The sequence below is a fragment of the Xenopus tropicalis genome, chromosome 5 (assembly GCF_000004195.4).
Source record: "Xenopus tropicalis strain Nigerian chromosome 5, UCB_Xtro_10.0, whole genome shotgun sequence".
In the NCBI taxonomy this organism is placed as follows: Eukaryota; Metazoa; Chordata; class Amphibia; order Anura; family Pipidae; genus Xenopus; species Xenopus tropicalis.
This window is the reverse complement of record NC_030681.2, coordinates 123,847,418-123,871,980: the sequence shown is the minus strand read 5'-3', so window position 1 is coordinate 123,871,980 and position 24,563 is coordinate 123,847,418. Positions and strand designations below refer to the sequence as shown.

The window sequence follows — 24,563 nt, the reverse complement described above, 5'->3', positions numbered from 1 at the left end:
ACTAGTTTTACAGGTACGGGACCTGTTATCCAGAATGCTCAGGACCTGGGGTATTCTGGATTCCTTAAATTGGGTCTCCATACCTTCAGCCTACTAAAAAAATCATTGAAACTTTAAGTAAATCCGATAGGATTGTGTTGCATCCAATAAGGATTAATTATATCTTATTTATATCAAGTACAAGGTTTACTGTACTGTTTTATTATTACGGAGAAAAAGGAAATCAGTCCTCTACATTGCAGAAACAGTCCTCTACATTGCAAACTGGCAGGAATCATACATCCCAGCACCAATATTTAGCAGTGACATGACCTTTACATATTGGAAGTTTAACCTGGTTTATAAGGATAAAAGAAGTTACCTTCCATCTGAATGGCTATTAGGTCACCACTGAGATCTGCATTAATTCCCAAGCGATGCCATGGGTCAATTAAGCCATTTGGGAAAATGATACGGCTGCCCTTTATATCAAGTCCGCCATAATATTCATTTGTTTGCTGGACAGAATCTGTGACCATGGATAAATTGTATTCTGGACCAAAAATATCAGAGCATTGCTGGACATGGTAGCTGCAAAGAAAATAAGAAAAAATATTTCTGATAAATTCAGCAACTTTTATTGTATATATACACCAAAATAATCCAAAAGCAGTACAGATGAAACACAGATTTAAAGGGGTTCAATGCCTTATCTTCAGCATTAGTTTAATAGATAGGCTTGAGCCAAACAATTTTTGTCTATCTTTTAATTAAGAAATTTGTGTTTTTTTGTTATTGCACAGGGTGAATTCTGAAAGTGGTCACATTCTACTTCAGGTTCATACAAGCACAAGGAAACAAAATCACTTAGTCCACTAATGTACAGCTATTACCTGAAATCCTAACAAGCTGCAGCTGGATAAGGGAGAGGTTTGTTTATACAGAGGGTCTCTCAGTTGACTGCTAATTTGTTTTCATTGCACTTGGATGAACTTGAAGTAGAATGTGACTTTACTTTCAATTTTGGATATTATTCTGTATTGCCAAGAAAGGTATACTGAGAATTGTTAACAATTACAAGGATGTGTTAATGGGCAAGTGATTAATCCTTTAGAGTGGCACAGGGTTTTTGGGGCTATCGCTGGCCCCATGTAAAGTCCAGATTGCCTAATAAGGTTTTCTGGATGAAGAGTGGCTTTTAGACAGGCTGGCTGCTACATACCAATGCATGGACACAATGGGAATGTTATTCACTATCCACCATTGCCAGCAACACAAGTGAGATTTAATTTCTCTAACCAAGATATCTGATTCCAGATTGCGTTGGAATGTTATTCCTTATATATTTGTTGTTCTCTGAACCATAGCAGTCTGAAAATCAGATATCAGTCCAGGTTCCTTCCAGCTCTGCTTAACTGGTTGCACATAAAAGTTGTGGGACTTTTTAAAAGGTAACACAAAACTCCCTTACAGAGGCTCAGACTTCAGGCTTTCTGAAAAGAAAATATACAACTATAAATGTACATTAAATTCTAACACAATGGCTATAGATTATAGCAGTAATCCTGTCCACTGACTATAAAGAGCAGGCTTGTAAACGCATGTGCCAAAACATAGATAGTGTCAATAAGGAGAGTTGTCGTACCAAAAGGAGGGGGGAAAAATACACCAAAATAGGCAGGGGGAGAAGCACAGTACCATGGCACCATTTGTTGCTCTTATTGACCCTTTACATTCAAGAACATTGATTCAAACTTGAAAAAGTATAAATGAAACTACCTGAGAGGGATGCCAGAGAAAGGTTGAGCAGCAGAATCTGTAGACTGGAAAAATCCAAATTCAGTACATGTCTGGTACATCCACTGCCTACCTGATAGATAATAAACAAGTTGCACCAAAATAGAAAGTTAATTAATGCCAACATCATTTTCATTAAAGAGGATGCTCTCCTTTTGCAAAGTGCTGCCAAAGTGGGAGAGTTTGCAAAAGAAGCACTTTCCCAAATTATTTCCCAAGTCATTTTGGTGTTACTAATAATCAGGCAGCAGTTCCTTTACTCCTCCCTCTGGGAAAGGGGGCATATTTACACTGTTCGAGTACATAAATGTGGTCCAGCCAATCATGTCCTCAATCATGTGGATTTTAGGAATAACAACCAAAATGTTAGGTATCCCTTTGGGTATCCAGTTTTATTCCCCCCATATCAGCACTCCTTTGCTGGATAAAAATGCATTGGCCCAGGGAAAACATACAGAGCTGCACTGCTGCTTTACTTGTGCTGCTTACTGTGATATCCCAACCCTAAGCACAAGCAAGGGATGCCCGTAAGGTTCAAGTAAGACGGAAGCGGTCATAGAATGTTCGAATGCCTAATTTTGTCACCTCCTGGTAAATTAGTCTTTCTTTGGTCTTTAAGATAAAAATAATACATTAATATGTAAGTTCAATATAAGCTTTAATTTATGATAATATATATATGCCCATTAATTAAATTTTTTATTGGGTACTGTTAATAGATATGCAGGTTAAGCACTGTATATGGTGGAAAATGGCAAAACACTAATCTTATTTGAATAATTTCCCTTAAAATGATGTATAGCACCCAGATACAGAGCTAGGTACCCTTCAAGTGGATGTGACTGAGTTTCCACAAAGCAGTGTTGTGCAAGTAGGCACATGTGCAATGCCATTACATTCGAATAGGTGCAATTCTGTATCCAGTTTTGTGCAGTGCCTAGCAATGTAAATGAGCCCTGTAACCCACTGATTCAGTAATCTCCTTCCATTTCAGTTTATGATGAACCACAAAAACATAACCTTTTGGTTTAAAAAAAAAAAAAAAAAGTTTCCATGACTATGCAATGCAGAGACAAGGGAATTTGTGTCTGTTACGGTTAAATACATTTGGAAATAACCAGAAGACACGCAGGAAGTTTGCTCTATGCTAAGCAATGTAACTGGCCTCTTCTGTTAGAGAATCTTATTTTTAGCCCTTTCAATTAATTCCCTCTCAGTCTTCCTTAATGCCAAGAGTTGGAGATCAAATTTTCTGCAGTGTTGAGTCAATGTCTAAAATGTTAAGATTTATATTTTTGGCACTTCCTCAATCTCTTGGAAAAAAGGGAATAAAAAAGTGGTTAAGTGCAAGCAGATATTTATAGATATTTATAGCCGCTTTTTCCTAGGTTTGTTAAGCGACAGAATGAAGATATCCAGTAACACAGGAAGGGAAACGAGATAGCTAGATTGCCATGATCTCTATGCTCGTCTCACAAATCTTGTCTTGTTGATGAAAAACCACTGAAATTCATAGGATACTCAAAATTGTCAGTGTGGTGTTTATAGAGAATTCAAATGGTCAACTCTTAACAGAATGAAGACTTTTATATATAGACCCCTAACAACCATATATAAGTAAAGAAAGAGCTAGGGAGCTCCCTCTGGTGCAATGTGGTAAACCTTGTTTTCACCAAATCCTTTACAAAATATTTATCTGAATACAGAATATAATTTGTATATTTAAACTGGAAAAAAATGTAAAACATTTTATCATCTGGATGCAGTGCATCCATCATAAATATGCCCCAAGGCCTACTTATCAGCTGGCAAGATACTGAATTACTGCAGCACTGTACAGGAATGCTGTGCTTGTGTCTAGTTCAATACCTACACTTCTTACCTCCGAGTGAAACTGATGCCCAAGTGATGTTCCTCATATCTTGGATAAATTTCTTATAACTTGCATCCATGCACTTTTCTCCATTAACTTCCAAGATTGTGCGGATAACATTGGCGTATCGGTAATATGGAGTGCCAAGTGACTTATTAGCCATAATATCGCACACAACCTGGATGGTAATGCTGGTGTCCTTTACACCCTGAGAGAAAGAGGAAGGAAATGCTTAATTTATGGGTTGAACCACAAAAGCACATACATTCAGGTCATGATGTCCAATCTGTATAAATATGTCAGTGTTGTAAGGGGAATATATAACAGTAGGTTGGAAAAAATGGAAATTTACGACCCCTCCAAATTAGCATGCAGTTTAGATGTTTTCCATGAAAATCATCAAATCATTCAGTGACGGTATATGTTTTTGCTTTTTCATTTAAACAGCTTCTTAATATCTGTACACACCAATCAAATAAGCTAAATTATGCTAAAGGTTACTGTGTGAATAAACCCGAGATATTGATACAATAATCATCTGAGTGACACATGTTAAGCACTGCTTCAGATGGTCCATATGTTGCTTGTCTGTTATGTCTTGGAAATTGGAAGTCTATGAATACTCTAAAGCAGTGCTGTCCAACTTCTACGGTGCCGAGGGCCGAAATTTCTCTAGCATACATGGTGGAGGGCCGCTAATGGAAGCCAGTTTTGACCACTCCCCTTTTTGAAACCACACCCACTTCAAACCACACCCATTTTATCACAATGGTGGTAGCACAGCAAAATCCCAAATGCTTGGTCCTTACTGTGGGGATATCAACCAGCATTCATATGTGAAAGAATTATGTCATATTAAGATATACCCTTAAATTCCATATGCCTCCTCCTCCCCTGTGGATAGCAGAGCAACCCCCAGTACATAATTACACACCTTTGGGACCATTTAATGGCTATTTCCAACTGCTAACAAACTCCCACAACAAACCCCTGCCAGGTTCACCTCCCACAAGCAGCATGGGGCAAGCAGAGTATGGCACACACAGGCAGCACTCTGCCTGTCCTATGCTGTCTGTGTGTGCCATACTCTGCCTGTCCTAACCTGCCTGTGTGTGCCATACTCTGCCTGCCCTACTCTTCCTGTGTGTGCCATACTCTGCTTGCCCTACCCTTACTGTGTGTGCCATACTCTGCCTGCCCTACCCTTACTGTGTGTGCCATACTCTGCCTGCCCTACCCTTACTGTGTGTGCCATACTCTGCCTGCCCTACCCTTCCTGTGTGTGCCATACTCTGCCTGCCCTATGCTGCCTGTGTGTGCCATACTCTGCCTGCCCTACCCTGACTGTGTGTGCCATACTCTGCCTGCCCTACCCTTCCTGTGTGCCATACCCACCCTGACCTATGCTGCCTGTATGTGCCATACTCTACCTGCCCTATGCTGGCTGTATGTGCCATACTCTGCCTACAGTACCTATGTCTGAGGTGTGAAGAAGTGAACAATGGGAGTGACTACAGTCTGAGCCTGAGGTGTGAACACTGCAGGGGTTGAACAATGCAGAAACTAAAAGGTGTGAAAAACACAGGGGATTACATTTTTAAACAATACAGGGGGATTACAGCCTGAATCTGAGGTGGGAACCATGCAGGGGGCCAGTTAATCTCAGTACTGATACCATTTAATGCTTACTCAAAGGTAAGCCATCAAAGCAGCCAGACAGGTGGGGGGCCACACAGAGGGGGGTCGCGGGCCGCATGCGGCCCGCGGGCCGCCAGTTGGACAGCACTGCTCTAAAGCCAAGAACCTAATCCACCTCCCCAGAGGTATCCATTGTTTCTGTTCCTGGCCAGTTATAGTTCTGCTTGGCTGGAAAACTCATAGTTCGAGCTGTCCAAAAGGTTTTATCTATTAAGGAAACGTGGGAAACTGAGAAGCTGAAAATCAAATAATACTCAAAGCAGATGAGAGGACTGAGAAGGACTTCACCAATGTTGCCTAAAGCACAGTCAATAACATCAGGAGAGGCACATTGTTTACTCAGGAACAGACATGAACAGAGCAAATGACAGTCATTCTGAATACATAACACATCATTTACAAAGAATGGTGCAGTGCTAGGCACAAAAAGGAGCACATCTGTGTCTGGTCTGTGTCCAACACTTACTCTTCCAGACCAGGGTAATAGGCTGTTTGGATCATGGGCAGCAAACAGAACCCCTTGCCTTTGGTTCCAATGTGGGGCAAGTGTTGAGTTTGTCAGTATGATCACAGGCAGGGAATTAAGAAAATGCTCTTCGGCTGAAGGCTTAAGGGAAATTTCTCCAACAGTGAAGAAACACCTAAAACTGCCCATGACACCTGCCATTGATTTTAAGAGCAAAAGCCTTTCACTGTGAATATCCACATCCCACAAATGCACTTTTTGTGTCTAATCTACCAGTTACAGCAGTGACAAGCAATTGCCATTAAATAGTCAATAGCTGACAACATAAAAAGTTTTAGATGTTTCTGAAATACACAGTGAACAGTGGAGAAAACGTACCTTCTGTGCCATTAGCTACACTTAATTGAAGTCTTTGAAAATTTGTAGGAGCCAGTGCCTGACCATTACTTGCATTCAAAGCAAGTACTTCTTGTCTCACTTAGCACCCACTCGTGGCCCACACAGGGACCCTCCGACTGCCTGTCCACCACAGCGGCAATGCCAACCCCCTTGCAAGCAGCTGCAACCCAATACCATCACCTCTGGACCCCTGGACTGCCCCTGTTCCCCCTTCTTGGAGCTCTGAGCAAGATAGGTTGGGCGGGAGTGTAGTGACAATACAGTTAAGTTTGTTTAATTGTGCCCCAGAACCTGCCTACCCTTAGTCCCCTAGTTCCAGCCCTGATAGGTGCAGATTTATAAAAGACTTAATAGAAAATCCTGCAGAAAATTCAACATTGAAGAAAGACTGATCAAACAGAATTGATCTATTTGATAGACCAGTTTGAGTGATTCAGTCAAATTAAGTATTTATCAATGGCTGTAGCCTTCAGGGATTCAATATTTCAGAACAACTGAAGAGAAAAATGTATTTTTTATGGCTAAATATCAAATGCTCTTTCCTTGATGATCAGTTAGAATGAGATGGATTCATTGTGACTTGAACCCAGTTTCATTATATTCAACCCATATTAAATCGCAGAATTGACCAACCCATAATAATGATTTGTTAATCTGCATTGCAGTCTCAGCTACAAGTTTTATTCAAGTTGACATACACCGACGTCAAGCCTTCTTAAATGCTTCTGAGCTGTTTGTTCCAGTACAAACAAAGCAGTACAAATCTGGCACAAGAGCCCTTCCTTCATGGGAAGAATACAATTCATTTTATTCTGGGATAGACAGTTGGAAGGGGAAGCAAACCACAAGGGCTCAGTCTGGAAAGGCACTTTAAAAACTAACATCACCCATCTGATGCAATGTTGACAGGATGATTCAGAATGATCTGTGTTCATGACATTTCACTCTTGTGTATAGCGCAGCTCAATGAGTGGCAGCATGCGTGATACCATTTCTTCTTTCCTCTGTATTTATCCAGTGGCTACATCAGAAGAAAAGAGTTCATTTATATGCATAGCCCTTCTTTTCTTCCTCCCACTATGCCATGACTATATCCACTAGGATTAGAATTAGGGATATAGCCCAACGGCCTAAGGATACAACTACTTTTGATTTGTCGTTTGAAAAAGAACAACCAAGAAGGCCTATTGGGTCCTTACTTATTATACACTACATGCTTCATGCGGTACAACAAAGCTAAGGTACAAACTGGGGCCCCTAACTTCGCCTATAGTCTGTACCTTTTTAACAATTTAAAGGAGTACAAAAGACAAAGTTTATCTAGGGTGCCTGCCCTGGGCCCCCCTCACCTATTCCCAATGCAGCAAAGACACCATCCAGGATAAAAAAAATGCAGAATTGAGCAGCAGGATTGCAGCCACATGACTTTCCCTGCTCTCGGGCAGTGATCAAGCACATGTACTTACAGCAAATATGCTTCTTGCTTAAACATGTGTGTGCCCCTGGCCGGTGATTGTGCCCAAGAACAGTCAGTCATGGCAGCCGCTAACCCTGTTACCCAACTTTGCATTTTCACTATCATTACTGGGGAGCAGAGCCATCCTGGGGGGGTTGCATTTTTCCTGATTAAACTTTGCTTTTTCTTTTATTGAATTATGAATGGCTTTTGGCCCAATGTTATTAAAAAAAAACCTATTATCTAAAGTTCCACTGAACGGATTTGTTTAGACATCAGATAAACTATATCTGCAGACACCAAAGCTAATAGCAAGAACACTGCAATAAAAACGGGGCTTTCTGTGCCAAACAAACATTTTAAATAGTCTAAGAACAAATTATTTTAATGTTTTTGACCTTTTAACACAGACTGGGAATGCTATATTGGGGTGTTTCTTTATTTTGGTAGCTACATGCAATTTGTGCAAGAGTTTTAGAAATATAAAACAGAGACATAGTGTACGGTACATCCTTTACGTGGTACAATAAACCTAGGGCACAGACTAGCACAGACTTTGTGGAGAATTCTACTAACAGCAGCAGAAAGAGACACTGCACAAATGAGTACAAACTGGATATGCTTTTGCATTAAATTCACCTTTTCAGGCCTCTAGTATTTACCATGGAATAGGGGAAAATTAGAGAAGGATTCGGTTAGGCTACAAATTGAGGGATGTATTTATTAACATTGGAGACAAACATCACCGGTGATGCTGCCCATAGCAACCAACCAGCAATTAGATTTGAACGGTCACCTACAAGTTAGAAAACAAAAGCAAAGATCTGACTGGCTGCTATGGGCAACATCACCTCCAATGTTAATAAATGTGTTTTGTGCGCTACAGTTGCTTGGCATGCATCAGCAAATTCTACTAGTCCAGTGGGAACCATTACAAAATCTAGTCTAATGCAGTTAGAATTTTAAAAAATCAACCATAGTTGACATGCATTACTAGACTAGGGAGGCAACTAAACCATAGACTGTAGAACAAATGTAAACCATAATGTGCATATTGATATTCTAAGAAATTTTGTAAACAAAACAATTGTCATAATTAGTTGTCCATCCTTTAATCATGTCATTTTACAGCCCTAAACAATTAGGATTTCCTCAAACCTGAATTCCTGCAAAAAAACTGGGATATGGCTGGATGCTGAACCAAATTCTGGACCCTATCTCTCTAAACTGAATTTAGATCTGGCAGAATAATAATGTTTTGATCACTAGTTAGGGGTACAATGGCAAAGATCACAAAGGGCTTTCAATTTGACAGCAATAGGAAGTCTCACAAATACAAAGTGAGCCAAGCTACACATGGAAAAAAAATCTTACATTACTGCTGGAAACATTTTTTCCTGTACAAAGAGATCCATGATCTTATAGTCCTGCCTGGCTAACCTCACGTGTCCTGCCTTGCTTTATGGCAAAGATCCTTAGTATATATAAGAGCCACTTCTCTATAAGACAAATGAATACCATTTACTATTTATATGAATGGCTTATTAACTTTTACTACAATACTGCTTGGAAAGCTTAAGACTGATTAAACTGAAAGGGTAAAATAAATAAGGAGGCTTAGGAGTATGAATTGAACTTTAAAACTATATAAATATATGAAATTGGATCCTCTAATGTGATGGAAAATATAAATTAAATGTTATAATAAGAGGTGATAACTATGTGATGACAGTGTTTCTTTAATATTCTAAAGCTATTTGGCCACTATGTTACTTTAAAGTCTATAGGGTTAATTTACTAATACCAGGCAAACTTTCTCAGTGCAGTAACCCATATCAACCAATGACAGATTTGCTTTCATTATTGTCTTGTGGTTGGCCGATTAAAGCTACGGTATGTGCTAATTGGTTGCTATGGGTTATTGCACAGGGCAAGTGTTGATAAATAAGATGATTAAGCCCTTGTGGACACTAGAATCAAAGTAACAAGTATGTTTGCTCCCATTAACAGGAATAAACACAATATGGAGGTAAGCTGCAAGTAGCAGACTGACTTGTTTTACTAGGCATTATAAAAAGGTATAGGGAATATAAAGCACTTGTATAATTTCAAGGGAGGGACATTATACTTTGGTATCATTGGACTTTAAAATCTTACTGACAATTTGGCAACTGGGGAGCATTTCACTAGAGTAACTAGTTTGGAACCTCCTTTTTAATGATAAAGAACACAAATATGCAGATACATAAAATATATTATATTTTGCTCACATTGATATAAATTTAAATGATATAAAGTGAATGCAGATATCTACTCTCCAGATTTACCCTTTAATTTGAATTTTCAATGTCATTCATAGGGTCACAGTACAAACACACAATAAAATGTGTTTCATATCACAAGACGTGAGTATAAACATCTGTGTATTTATACTGCCCTCAGATACGGATCTTTCCATGTCCACACAATAATGACTCTGCAGGAGAAATGTTCATAGGCAGGATTAGAAATTTCAACCACCATACTAGTCAATGACCAGTAAAAAAATCCAGATGATGACTAAAAAAGTTTACTATTTGCTATACTATACTTGAGATAACAAATAACTATCTTCACCCCAGATAGAAATTTCTAAAAGAACATTTTTTTTTCTTTTATCTGCCTAAAGAAGAATACAGCTACATTTTAGTGCTTTTACTGACCTCAAATTCTCGGTTGTCCTTGTTATATTGAACGACATTCATGATATTTTCAGCAAGGGTATCCAGCAAGTAGGCAGTGTCCATCCAAGAATTTATTTGTAGCAGCTCACACAATCTAAAAAAATAATAAAGTGCACTGAAAGGCTTAATCCAATACACGTGCATATATAGCATATTGCATTGCTGTCAAATTTTACAATACCTGTACTATGGTATCGTACAAGTTCTAATGGAATAGCATCCTACAAGATAGTTTTGTTGTGTCGACATGTCTTGTTATTAACTATAGGTTTAAACAGGCTTCGCTTTATCTCCAATTTCAAGTTTAGGGTCCTAGCTTTATCCCTATAACTCGGGGACTCTAGCCATCAATCTAAAGGATCTACCCTAAGCACCACTTTAGGAGTTTAAGTTCCTACACTGCCGGAGGCAGCTTCATGGCAGATTACGCTGGTGGTAAGGGACATCTGTCTCACTCCTGCTTTAGGGCAATTTAGTCAGATTTACAGAATTCTCTGCGGCAGATTTATCAAAATGTGATTTTAGAGCTTAATACATAAAAACTACACATTTTATTCATTCCTATGGGATTTTTAAAAGTATATTTATCAATGGGTGAAAGTTAGAACTCGCCAGTTGATAAGTACATTTCTAAAAATCCCATATAAATGAATAGAAGGTGAGTGAGTTTTTATGTATTATGTTCGAACATTTTGATTAATCTGTCCCTTAGTCTCTTCCCTCTTAAAAAAAAAACAACAGGTCTCCTCAGCCTTAACATTTTCATCATTGTGTCCCTCAAGATTCCCCATTCCCACTAGACTGGCAATCTGTTTATTCTGGCAAATGCCAGAGGGGCTGCTGTAAGATGCCATAGACAATCACTATTCAGAGGGCTGGTGGGGGGCAGTTTGGCCCTCTGTGTACTGGAAATGCCAGGGCCTATTGGGAATCCCAGTCCGGCCTGTTTCCAATTGAGAAGCAGTTTAAGATAAAGATAGAAGTTGTGGCTAGTCATGTCACTCACATGAAATAATACAATTAAGAGAAGTCGGGTGCCAGTGGCAGGTAGCCAGCACCAAATAGCAATTGGCGTCCTGCTGATGCTATTTGCCATTCAAGGTTCAGTTATACAGTGTTCCAGACTGACCATTTCTAGATTTCTGAAAACACTTAAATGCACTGTGGAATCCATTCAAGTTTAAATGTCTGTATTCACTGGAGAGTCAGATAAATTCTTAGACTATGAGAAATGGCATTAATTTCAGATTTTCCCCAGGATGCCATCCTTAAATTAACCTTGCTGACAGTTCCACTATTTTGGTATGTACTGTACATCCTTGAACTGCCACTTTATCTTACAGCCAGTTATTACACAGTAAGAAGAAAATCATTTGTTGCTGCAGGCATTTCTGCATGTCTGAAAAGAAAGAGAATTTCAGAGTGTAAATATTCTTTGATGGTAAAGTCCAAGAGCTGCTCTGAATGATCCTAGGATGAGAGTAAGGATTATTAGCACCCCAGAGAACAACATGGTGAGAGCAGGTGTTAAGAGACGTTACCCTCCTCTTAGGGTACTCACTGTCAGTGCTATGAATGAAAGTCCTTGTCAGCTGTAAATTAGAACCCAGTCCTGCTTCTTGGAGAAAAGAAGAATAATTATCAATTTCTGCTGAGGAGATAAATAGGATTGTTTTCTCGGATTTTAAGAATAAGTATGGGAAATGCTTCCCCTGGCTTTCCCTACAAATCTTAATGTATTAGTTCCTGTAGATGACCAGCGTGTGCAAGGAAACTTTTGTTGCAACCATTAGAATGCAAACATACATAGAATATGTTTCCCAAACCAAGAGATGACATTTATTGGGTGAAGAGTCAAGTCCAGGGATCTTAAATCTGGTATTCCCTCTCTTTTCTATGTTAAGCAATACATGACACCCCTGAGCCAATAGGAGGTTTCCTCACAGTAGGGTGGATTAACCCCTAACACAGTGATCCCCAACCAGTGGCCTATGAGCAACATGGTGCTCACCAACCCTGTGAATGTTACTCCCATTGGCTTGCTATATAAAAACCAGAGTACTGCCAAACAGCCTCCTGTAGGCTGCCAGTCCACATAGGGGCTACCAAACAGCCTACTACAGTCATTTTTTGGCACCACCTAGGAACATTTTTCATACTTGTATTGCTCTCCAACTCTTTTGACATTTGATTTTGGCTCACAGGTAAAAAAAAGCTTGGGGACCCCTGCCCTCTAAATGCAAACTATTACAATATATAGAATGCTAAAACTGATTTAAGAAATACAGATATTAAATGGATATTTCTGAGTCTGGATATGTAGGTTAAAATCCTTTAAAGCACAACTCTGCAATGTAAGACAATGTAATTAACTGAAATAAGTGTTGTAGCAAAATGCCAGTTGTTGTGCTTCCTGACCCCATGTCCAGGAATGATTTGAGGCTGGAACATTCAGGTTTCTTACATAATTCCTTTTATGACTCAGTACCTTTTATAGTAATGGCACATAGGGTCTTTTGTACTCCCTACTTTATTCACTTGAGAATAGAAACTAGACAGCATAGATGGTTATCCTTCCTTTCACCATGAAAGAGACTGATACTAAATAATAACCCTCTCACACCGTCAGCTTTGTACATCTACCAAAATAATGTGTGAAAACAAAAATCATAAAACTATAGATTTTTTAAAAGTGAACAGGTAACTCACAATTTTTTCATTTGAGCCCTCTCTATTACATAGGTTGATAAAGTATCTTAAAAAAAAGGAAAATATATTTGTAAGCTCAAATATGTATCTAAATGTGGAAGTTCCTGTGTAATGTTGCCTCTTCCTTTCCCGGAATGCTCCGTATTCAGGGCTGGAACTAGGGGTAGGCAGAAGAGGCAGCTGCCTAGGGCGCAACGATTGGGGGGCGCCAGGCAGCAGCCTCTCCTGCCTACCCCTAGTACAGTTTGCGTCGCACACCGTGCCGCGCCCCCCCGCAATCGAACTGCGCATGCGTGTAAAAACACACGGGGGGAGGGTGCGATGTAGCGGTGCAGGGGCGAGGTAGCCGACTGAGTTGCCTAGGGCGCCCGGGCGCCTCGGCCCGCCCCTGTCCCTATTACACAGGGCATGTGACGCTCTTTAGTTGGTCTGTGTAGCCTTAGCAGAGCCAGACAATTCTGAGCTGAACTGGTTCATAAGAACAGTAGGTAGTTATATATAGTTCAGCTGAATTGAAATGTTCTACATTTTTTAAATTGTTCATATTCATTGAGTAACATATATTTCAACCAAATACCAGCAGTAGACTAAGCAATAGATTAGGAGTTGGAAAAAAAAGTTTCAGTTTGATGTCTCAATCATTCATTTGAGGTTACTTCCCTAAGTAGGACTATGAAATCAACAAAATGAACATAAGTTCTTAAACTACACAATATACACTGGCCTGTGTTGGCACTAGAATGTAAACAGAATCATGGAGAAAGGAAACACAGTTTCTGGAAAAAGTGTAGAAATTTGCCATATATACAGGTGTGGCCCATTCCACAGAATTTTATAATCCCATTGCCTAACATTACAGTATATATTGTTGTATACAGGTAAAGAACTTTTGCAGAACCGCCATAAATGTACAGACAGTTAAACATGAATCATTATATGAGAAAAGCCCCCAGAATAAAATGTTTAGTCTCTAATATTGGGATCCGTAAGCCTCTGTTCTCCAGTAAGAACTAAGAGGGGGACTGATGATAAATCAGTGGGTTCAACTCATTGAAACTGTCTCCGTTTCCTGGTTTTTTTTTTTGTTTTTTTTAATACAACTGAAACCCATGGGACTTGTTTAACATAGCTCCTATAAGACCCACACAGCAATCCAGTTGCCTTATGACATGTGTAATCATATTGATAAAGGGTCATGCAAAGTTTAAAGGAGAAGGAAAGGCTAATAAAGAGTTAATCTCAAGCTGCAGGCATACCTTCAGTTCTCTCAATAGTGCCCTTAAGTCTCCCCATATTTCTCCCGTTCAGATAATCAGAAGCTTCATAGGAGAAAAAAAACTCTGAGCTCTGTAAAGAAAGCTCCCATAATGCCACGCTCCTGCACCAAGACCAAGACTGGTGTACATGCTCAGTGTGTAAGACTATGGGGCTGATTTACTAAGACACGAATTCGAATTGGAAAAATTCCGATTGGAAAAACGAACATTTTGCGACTTTTTTGTCGTCGTTATGACTTTTTGTAAATTGACGCGACTTTTCGTAACCATTACAATTTGCGCGAAAAGTCGTGACTTTTTCGTAACCGTTACGATTTGCTCGTATCTTGTTGCGACTTTTTCGTATTGAGAGCTCGTAAGCGGCGGGCGAAACTTTCAGACTTAGCATGATTTTGGAAGCCTCCCATAGGACTCAATGGCACTCTGCAGCTCCAACCTGGCCCAAGAAAAGTCTCCCATAGGGCTCAATGGCACTCTGCAGCTCCAACCCGGCCCAAGGAAAGTCTCCCATAGGGCTCAATGGCACCCTGCAGCTCCAACCCGGCCCAAGGAAAGTCTCCCATAGGGCTCAATGGCACTCTGCAGCTCCAACCTGGCCCAAGAAAAGTCTCCCATAGGGCTCAATGGCACTCTGCAGCTCCAAACTGGCCCAAGGAAAGTCTCCCATAGGGCTCAATGGCACTCTGCAGCTCCAACCTGGCCCAAGGAAAGTCTCCCATAGGGCTCAATGGCACTCTGCAGCTCCAACCTGGCCCAAGGAAAGTCTCCCATAGGGCTCAATGGCACTCTGCAGCTCCAACCTGGCCCAAGGAAAGTCTCCCATAGGGCTCAATGGCACTCTGCAGATCCAACCCGGCCCAAGGAAAGTCTCCCATAGGGCTCAATGGCACTCTGCAGCTCCAACCTGGCCCAAGGAAAGTCTCCCATAGGGCTCAATGGCACTCTGCAGCTCCAACCCGGCCCAAGGAAAGTCTCCCATAGGGCTCAATGGCACCCTGCAGCTCCAACCTGGCCCAAGGAAAGTCTCCCATAGGGCTCAATGGCACTCTGCAGCTCCAACCCGGCCCAAGGAAAGTCTCCCATAGGGCTCAATGGCACTCTGCAGCTCTAACCTGGCCCAAGGAAAGTCTCCCATAGGGCTCAATGGCACTCTGCAGCTCCAACCCGGCCCAAGGAAAGCCTCCCATAGGGCTCAATGGCACTCTGCAGCTCCAACCTGGCCCAAGGAAAGTCTCCCATAGGGCTCAATGGCACTCTGCAGCTCCAACCTGGCCCAAGGAAAGTCTCCCATAGGGCTCAATGGCACTCTGCAGCTCCAACCTGGCCCAAGGAAAGTCTCCCATAGGGCTCAATGGCACTCTGCAGCTCCAACCTGGCAAAGGAAAGTCTCCCATAGGGCTCAATGGCACTCTGCAGCTCCTACCCGGCCCAAGGAAAGTCTCCCATAGGGCTCAATGGCACTCTGCAGCTCCAACCCGGCCCAAGGAAAGTCTCCCATAGGGCTCAATGGCACCCTGCAGCTCCAACCTGGCCCAAGGAAAGTCTCCCATAGGGCTCAATGGCACTCTGCAGCTCCAACCCGGCCCAAGGAAAGTCTCCCATAGGGCTCAATGGCACTCTGCAGCTCCAACCTGGCCCAAGGAAAGTCTCCCATAGGGCTCAATGGCACTCTGCAGCTCCAACCCGGCCCAAGGAAAGTCTCCCATAGGGCTCAATGGCACTCTGCAGCTCCAACCTGGCCCAAGGAAAGTCTCCCATAGGGCTCAATGGCACTCTGCAGCTCCAACCCGGCCCAAGGAAAGTCTCCCATAGGGCTCAATGGCACTCTGCAGCTCTAACCTGGCCCAAGGAAAGTCTCCCATAGGGCTCAATGGCACTCTGCAGCTCCAACCCGGCCCAAGGAAAGCCTCCCATAGGGCTCAATGGCACTCTGCAGCTCCAACCTGGCCCAAGAAAAGTCACCATACTGAAGCTTGAATGAATCCGAAACTTTCGTACTCGGCGCGAAAGCTGCGAAAATTCGCGACAATTCACGCAAGTCGTAACGCTATGAAAAAGTCGCGACATTTTGCGAAACATTCGGAATGGCTACGAAAAAGTCGCGAAAATTTTGCGAAAAATCGCAAAATACCGATCATTACGAAAAAAACGCATTCGGACGCATTCAGCCCGTTCGTGGGTTAGTAAATGTGCCCCTATGAGTAAGCTTCCTGCTGATTGGCTCAGATCCACATTCCTAAGGGGGGGAGGGAGTTCTTAGCATTCTTGAGGGAGGGGGGAGCAGAAGAGGGGAGAGAAGAGAGAGCTGCCTGCCTCTGGCACAGCAAAACAGAGAGACAACAAATCCTGTTTCTTTTGACAGAGGACTCAGCGCAGTGTTTCTGTAAGTGCTTATGGCTGTATTTACATAGACCTTTCTGATAAAGCTTATTTAGTTTTTACCTTTCCTTCTCCTTTAAAGCAAGCTGACAGCCATTGTGGATTGGTAATAAGAAGCCTGTGAAGTTTTTGTATTTAAAGTATCTACATATATGTATTTTTAATTAACATGAAACCTGAAATTAGCATTAGTGGAATTATTTTATGCCTGCTTATAAAATATGGGTGCCTCCATGTCATCAGGGGGTATGTAAGAGACAGGCTGTATAATTAGGCTCTTCCCGATAGCTTTATGGCCTCAAAAGAACAGCTGATATAACCAGGTAAGTGTTGAGGGTCAGTATTAATCCTGTCCCCTATCACCCCTGCAGGCTTACAGGTACTTACAGTCAACTGTTACAGGCAAAGACCACAGGCGGAGGGTGACTTTTTTGTTTGGGGAGGCTAAAGATACTCCCAGGGATACTGCGGGTGGGAGGGTTTTTTTTACCCTACAATGCTTAGGATATAAAAGTATTCATACAGGCACTTCTGTGAGGGGTTCTCCATCCATTTGTGTTTCTGATCAGTTAGCTTAAAGGAACAGTAACACCAAAAAATAAAAGTACTTTAAAGTAATAAACATATAATGCACTGTTGCCCTGCACTGGTAAAACTGGTGTGTTTGCTACAAAAACACTACTATAATTTATATAATAAGCTGCTGTGTAGCCACGGGGGCAGCCATTCAAGCTGAAAAAAAGGAGAAAAGGCACAGGTTACATAGCAGATAACAGACAAGTTCTGTAGAATACAATAGTGTTTTATCTGTTATCTGCTATGTGCCTGTGCCTTTTCTCCTTTGAATGGCTGCCCCCATGGCTACATAGCAGCTTATTTATATAAATTATAGTAGACTTTCTGAAGTAAACACACAACTTTTACCAGTGCAGGGCAGCAGCACATTATATTTTAGTTACTTTTATACACTTTCATTTTTTGGTGTTACTGTTCCTTTAAAGGGGTAGGTCACCTTTAAATTAACTTTTAATATAATGTAGACATTGATATTCTGAGACAATTTGCAATTGGTCCTCTTATTTTTAATGTTTTTTAGTTATTAAACTTTTTGTTCAGCAGCTCTCCATTTGGTATTTCGGCAACTGGTTGCTAGGGTCTTATTTACCCTAGCAACCAGGTAGTGGTTTAAACAAAAGTTGGGAATATTATTAGTTAAGGGCCTGCATGGATAAATAAGTAATAAAAAATTACAATAATAAAATTGTAGCCTCGCAGTGACCCCCATTTGAAAGCTGGAAAGAGGCAGAAGAGAAAGGCAAATTATTCAAGAACTATAAAAAAATGTGTGACAGAGTGCAAAGTTGGCACTTTCTATGGGGGCACTGTGTATGGGGGCTACTGTGTATGGGGCAAATGGGGGCACTGTCTATGGGGGCAATTGGGGGCACTTTCTGTGGGGGCACTGTGTATGAGGGGTACTGTCTATGGGGGTACTGTCTATTGGGGCACTGTGTATGGGGGGTACTGTCTATTGGGGCACTGTGTATGGGGGGTACTGTCTATTGGGCATTGTGGGCACTGTGTATGGGGGGAAAAACTGGTACATAGTTATAACTCACTTCCTTCTCTCTATATTTGTATTTTATATGTAGGAGTTGCTATATTGTTTTCCTTAAGTAGTACAGTATGAGGGTATAGCACATTTTGCGTCTGATCCCACCATTTCAACTATATAAAAGGAGTATTTTTTGAAAAAAAAATGGGATGTGGTAATTGGGGCTTGGCCACAAAAGTGGGTGTGGTCAAAAAAATTGCCACGCTGAGCGCGCCAACTCTTTTTGTCCCTCTTTTCATTTTTCAAATGTTAGGAGGTATGCAAAACAAAAACTGTAGTGCCGTGTTAGCCAAATACAAGAGTATTGTATAAATGATACCTATATTGGCTAACAATAAAAGTACATTGCAAGCTTTCAGAGCTCTAAGGCCCCTTCATCAGGCAAAATATTTTAGTATTTTGCCTTACGAAGGGGCTTTAGAGCTCCAAAGGCCTGCAATATATTTTAATTGTTAGCCAATATAGGTATCATTTATACAATACTCTTGTATTTGTGCTTTTTTTATTATTCCGGACAGTGCAGTAAGGGAGTGAGGTTTTTTTTGGTTTGTTTTTTTAAGGTGCCAAGCAGGTTTGGGGAGGCTTAGCCTGCCGAAGCCTTATTGAAAATCCGCCTATGGCAAAGACTGATAAAGGCATACAGCAACAACCGAGAGCCAATTCATCCAGTCTGCCCGGGGATGGTACTGTTCATGTTTCTCAAGCATACATAATGCTATACATCCCATTGCAGAAGCCCATGCTTATTGTAAATACCTTTTCACAGAGGCACCCATGTAAAAACATTCATGAAGTAATCACACTTAAAATGTATTAAATTAAATATTAACAGCCCTCTAATATGCCCAATCCTTAAATCTGACATATAACACACAAGCTATCCCCAAGGTTGGAAATGTGGTTTGATCACTTAGGGCCGCAACAAATCTCCCCGCAATGCCATCCCACCGCCTAGAATGTAAAATCACCAGGGGGATGACATATGCTGAAGGCAACTTCGCCAACTGCGGCAAATTGCGGCGCCATGTGTGCCATCCCACTGGCGAATTACATTCTAGCCGGTGGGAGGGCATTGCGGGGAGATTAGTTGCCTGCGACAACGGAGATTTGTCACGACACGACTAATCTCTCTGTGTGTCACGGCCCTTATTTCACTTGTCACTTATTTTCTTTTGCTATGCCCTTTTGGAAAATAAATGTTTTACTGCAGTCAGGGTACTGTCTGACAATTGAGCTAAGATCTGTCTTTTGTCTAAAGTACCTTATGCCTATTTCACCTTCATATTTCTTCTGTCTAGTTTCCTTGTGTAAAGGGCTTCAACATGCTTTTGTTCTCTAGTTTTTCATGTTGTGATACATGAACTTGATTCTGCATCTCTTCCCAGCCCTCAGCCGTTCCCTCTTCTTTTAGTTTATCACTACCATAAATTCTTTTGAAATGATGCCCTCCCTGTTGTCATGATATCACTAGAGCAATATGTGTGGCTGCGTCTAGACCAGAAGCACTATAAAAAAGGGCATAAAAAACATTAGTTGGAAAGTAAACAACCAAATGGTTTTCTTATTTCTCAAATAATATAAAGTCAAATGGACTTAACCAGTTACAAAATGTAATATTATCCTTAAAGGGTGTTGAAATAATGCTACCTCGTATGTAATGATTTATTACATGATAAACTTGGCTACCCAATGACATCACTTTTCATTTCCTGCCATATTGAAAAGCTTGTGATTGCTCATTTCCAGACGGCAGATTCAATGGAGACATTACCAGTGTGTATTTCTGCCACTCCCTTGCCAAAATACAGGATTTCAGCACAGCTGTATTCAAGGGTAACTGAGACATTTGACAGTATTCCCTACATTCTACCTAAAATATATAGTGGATAAGACATGGATTTTACGCTTGTAAACGCAATATTAGAAACAGCAGGCCAACATGCTTAGTCCGTGATGCAACAATGCTGTGGTTTTGTTGAGCAGGGGTAGTAAAATAAATGCTTTGACTCACAGTCTTTATGATCTAATTTCTATTTAGTTGGGAAATATCCCAGCCGTGGTAAACAGCCACAAAGACTAACTTCATGAGATCGAAGCAATTTGTCCAAATAGGAAATTTCAGAAGCCCCAGTGGATATTAAATATAACTTGGAAAGTGATATTTTCAACCATTTATTATAATGTGATTATTTATGCTGGAGCCTAAATGTAAGCTAGCTTTAAAGAAGAAAGAAACCATTGCCAATGGGTTTTTTTTCCCTACAAATTGGCTGCTCCTTTTTTGCCGTGATGCTTTCTATTTCCAATTTCTTGGGGGCCATGACTAGCTCCAGTAACTTTATTATAGGGACTAGCAAAGGTTAAGTTTCCATCCTTTTATCGGGTGCACCAATGCTGGTAGAACCTTCTTATATTTGTTGGTAAAAGCAATGTCCCTAATATTAAAGGCAGGAGTTTTCTTAGAGTATTTATAATATGTCAATAACTTAAAATAAGCAACTCCAGTTCAACCATTAACAGTTCTTTACATATCCCATAATAGCTTAATGCAGTGCACAATTCCTTCTATGGATATCTTTAAAAATCTTCATACACTTGATAAAAAGAATTCTAAATAACTACCGTATATACTCGAGTATAAGCCGAGTTTTTCAGCCCCCAAAATGTGCTGAAAAAGACAGCCTCGGCTTATACTCGAGTATATACGGTAGCACCATCCCCCCCTTCCCCCGTGGACGGACTTACCCGGCCGGCGGGTGCATGGCTTCGCTCAATAGAATATGAGGAGCACGGGGAACTGGGCACCTATAGGTGAGTCAATACGGCAGCATGCTCTGTGGACGGCCGACGCACGCAGGCGCGCTACTGAGTATACACTGTTCGCGTGTGTATACGGCAGCACCGCAGCCGTCCCAGGGCCGGAATGGGACTGTCATTCCGGCGCTCTCAAACTGCAGCACGGGCGCGCTTATGAGTATACACTGTTTGTATGTATATACGGCAGCACCGCAGCCGTCCCGGGGCCGGAAGCAGCCTGTCATTCGGGCGCGCTCATAAACTGCAGCATCCCAGAACACCCCCGCCCTGGGTCCTTACTTTCCTCCCTCTGTCTGAGGGACCATCCTTAGTTGAGAGGTATGCTCCTTGCTAATTACTCACACCGATGTCGGTCTAAATACCAGTATGTGTGCCCTTTTGAATGCTTCCCTATTTTTACTTTTACCAAATAAAATGCACACAAACACCATTAATAGAGGGCAGAGTCATACATGACTTTGGAGCTCACTGGAGGAAAGTGGGTGTTGCTGGGGGGAAGTCTGCTTGCAAAGTTCTACATCAATTTACTCTGAGGTACCTTTCTATAAAAAAAGTTATTGTACTTTAGTAACAATGGTCCAGGCATATACTTATATATAGTTCTTATATGTTAAAACATCATAAGAAAACACTGACACGTGTAATTTGCTCAACAGATTATACAATTTGGGGAAAAATAAAAGTGCACTGCACTGGTAAAAGTTTTGTGTTTGCTTCAGAAACATTACTAGAGTTTATATAAACCCTGGTGTGTAGCCATGGGGGTAGCCACGGCTACACCCCAGTTTTACCAGTGCAGGGCCACAGTACATTATATTTCAATTACTTTAAAAAACTTTCATATTTTGGTGTTACTGTTCTTTTAAGGAAGCTCATATGTGAAGAGCTCCTATGGACTTTACAGCAGGCTGAAGTACAAGGTATAAGTTAACTGTTATAGCCAGGTTATATAGGTATAAGCAAAGTGCACACAGCAGGATGGCAAGTACTTGATACTTAGTAAGGCAGCTTCCTTAGCCTTCCCAAACTTGCCTGACAGTTAAAAAAAACAAACACCCTAGGCTTATACTTGAGTCAATAAGTTTTACCAGTTTTCTTAGGTAAAATTAGGTACCTCGGCTTATATTCGGATCGGCTTATACTCGAGTATATACGGTAGTCTGACATGGCAAAGGCCAATTAAGTGGAAGAGTAGGAGGTATAAGACGGGTTCATTAAGAGTGCTGTCAGAAAATGACTGTATATAGCCGTCTCTGGACAATGTTTGGTGAGCAATGTTCTTTTTAGAGCACTTTGCAATGATTCATCATATTGAGTGTATTCAAAAATTTGGCCAGAATAAGAAAAGATCTCAAATGTTAACACTGAAACAGCTCTATTAGGCATATCACTTAGATTGTAAGCTCTATGGGGCAGGGACCTCCTTCCTACTGTGTCTCATACCACATGGCACTTATATATATATATATATATATTTATTGAATTTATTGCATACCCTTGTGGCGCTTTATAAATAAAGTTATACATACAAATAAAAGTTATACATACATATCTGTTCATTGGTAGCATATCTTACTTGCATGAATTAAGGCAAGATATCAAAAGGTGTATACTATTCCGATACAATATGCACACACTAGGACCCTATTTAAAGTGAAAATATGAGATTTAGGGTAGCAAGGACAGTGGGAACTAATACTATGAGGCCCACCAAGCTTTTTGCCTGCACAGCCACAACTTAAAGGCTTGCATTGCCATCCAAGCTGTCAACAATGTAAACTTTGTCAATAACAATGAGTTTTACTCCTAATAATTGTTTCCTTGATGTCACTGAAAATGTATAAAATATTAAGCTCTGAGGCATAATTTGAGACCCATGGAATAACAAGTGGTTAGTAGGATTAATATAAACCTTCCACTTTTATTTAGATACCTTTATTTACATAGAAGATATGAGACCATCTTGGAAGCCCGGTATAGCGAGATTTGGGAATAAGGGAAATGACCCTAGGATTATATGGTTTGGACCACTGTAGTTGTGCTTTATTTTGTTGACTCTACAAACACTTGCCTAAAATTCAGAGTTTTATACACGGCTTTCTTTTAATAGCAGTTAGTGTAGAACACGCCGGACTCAGCAGTGCCAGTGTCGCTTCCATAAATTTAGTCTCTCCAGTCAGAAGCCTCTAGACCAGTGATCCCCAACCAGTGGCTCGTAAGTAACATGTTGCTCACCAACCCCTTGGATGTTGCTCCCAGTGGCCTCAAAGCTTATTTTTGAATTCCTGGCTTCTGGTTGCATAAAAACCAGGTGTACTGCCAAACTGTCTCTTGTAGGCTGCCAGTCCACATAGGGGCTACCAAATAGCCAATCACAGCCCTTATCTGGCACTCCCAGGAAATTTTTGAATGCTAGTGTTGCTCTCCAGCTCTTTTTACATTTAAATGTGGCTCACGGGTCCAAAAGGTTGGGGATCCCTGCTTTAGACTCTTTGTGTGTATCATTGTATTTTTGTTCATCTGACTTTGTGTGTGTAGAAGTTTCTAGTTGCACCAGCAAGGATGCGCACCTGCATATATTTACATTTTGTGGTCATGACAGATACCCAAAGCTATCCAGAATCAGATGCTATCCCAATTACACCACAGTTCTAGTTGGCAATACATACAATTACAAATACCACATACACTGCACATGCTGACAAGTGACTTACATGAACACTACATACAGCAATGGTGCTTACCTGAAATCATCTGTAAGCTTCTGGAAGCTGGAGAGCACTAGCAGTTTAGACACCTCTTCAGAAGCCATTTTGATTGCTTCAGGACAGTCAGAGTGATTTAGGGACAAAGCCAACTGCACTACTTCCAGGTATTCTACAATGAAGAGATAGATTCTAAGATAAATCATCATAATTTTTATTGTTATTAGTGAGAAATATTACAGCTTGTACACATCAAAATACAGATTACATAAAACTACTAACCAAAAAAGTTTTACGAAATCTTTTTTTGCCAAAAAAACTCCCATAATGTAGTGAACATGCATAAAGGCAAGGACACTTTCAGGGCAGGAGAGGGGAGGCATTTACCCTGGGCCTTCAATCTCTGCTAGAAAATGTACCAATGAAGTGTTACTATAACCATAAATTATTAAGAATTTTAGCTTCTTAAAGGCAGACAACAGTTGCCAATGTATTCTGTGAAGTATCATTCAGTAAATGGTTTAACATGCGTCAAGTTTGGGCACCATGTTCTCTGCTTCACCCCCTTCCCTCTAATAAAGAAAATAAGAATCCATTCTTGTGAAACAAGGAGCAAAGAAAGGGAAAAGAAAAAAAAATCCAATTAATCAAAACAAATAGGAGGTTACAG

At 40.9% G+C, this 24,563-nt stretch overlaps 1 protein-coding gene across 1 annotated transcript in view; it reads right to left on the bottom strand.

Moving 5' to 3' along the window:
* LOC100145763 (putative serine protease K12H4.7) overlaps window positions 1-24,563 on the bottom strand; it is a 39,295-nt gene that overhangs the window by 5,856 nt on the left and 8,876 nt on the right. The window contains exons 4-8 of the mRNA XM_002941295.5: window positions 23,933-24,065; window positions 10,371-10,485; window positions 3,659-3,857; window positions 1,759-1,849; window positions 362-570 (exon numbers count right to left, since the gene is read on the bottom strand). Of these exons, the coding sequence (XP_002941341.2) occupies window positions 362-570; window positions 1,759-1,849; window positions 3,659-3,857; window positions 10,371-10,485; window positions 23,933-24,065 (747 nt within the window). The remainder of the gene's footprint in view (window positions 1-361; window positions 571-1,758; window positions 1,850-3,658; window positions 3,858-10,370; window positions 10,486-23,932; window positions 24,066-24,563) is intronic.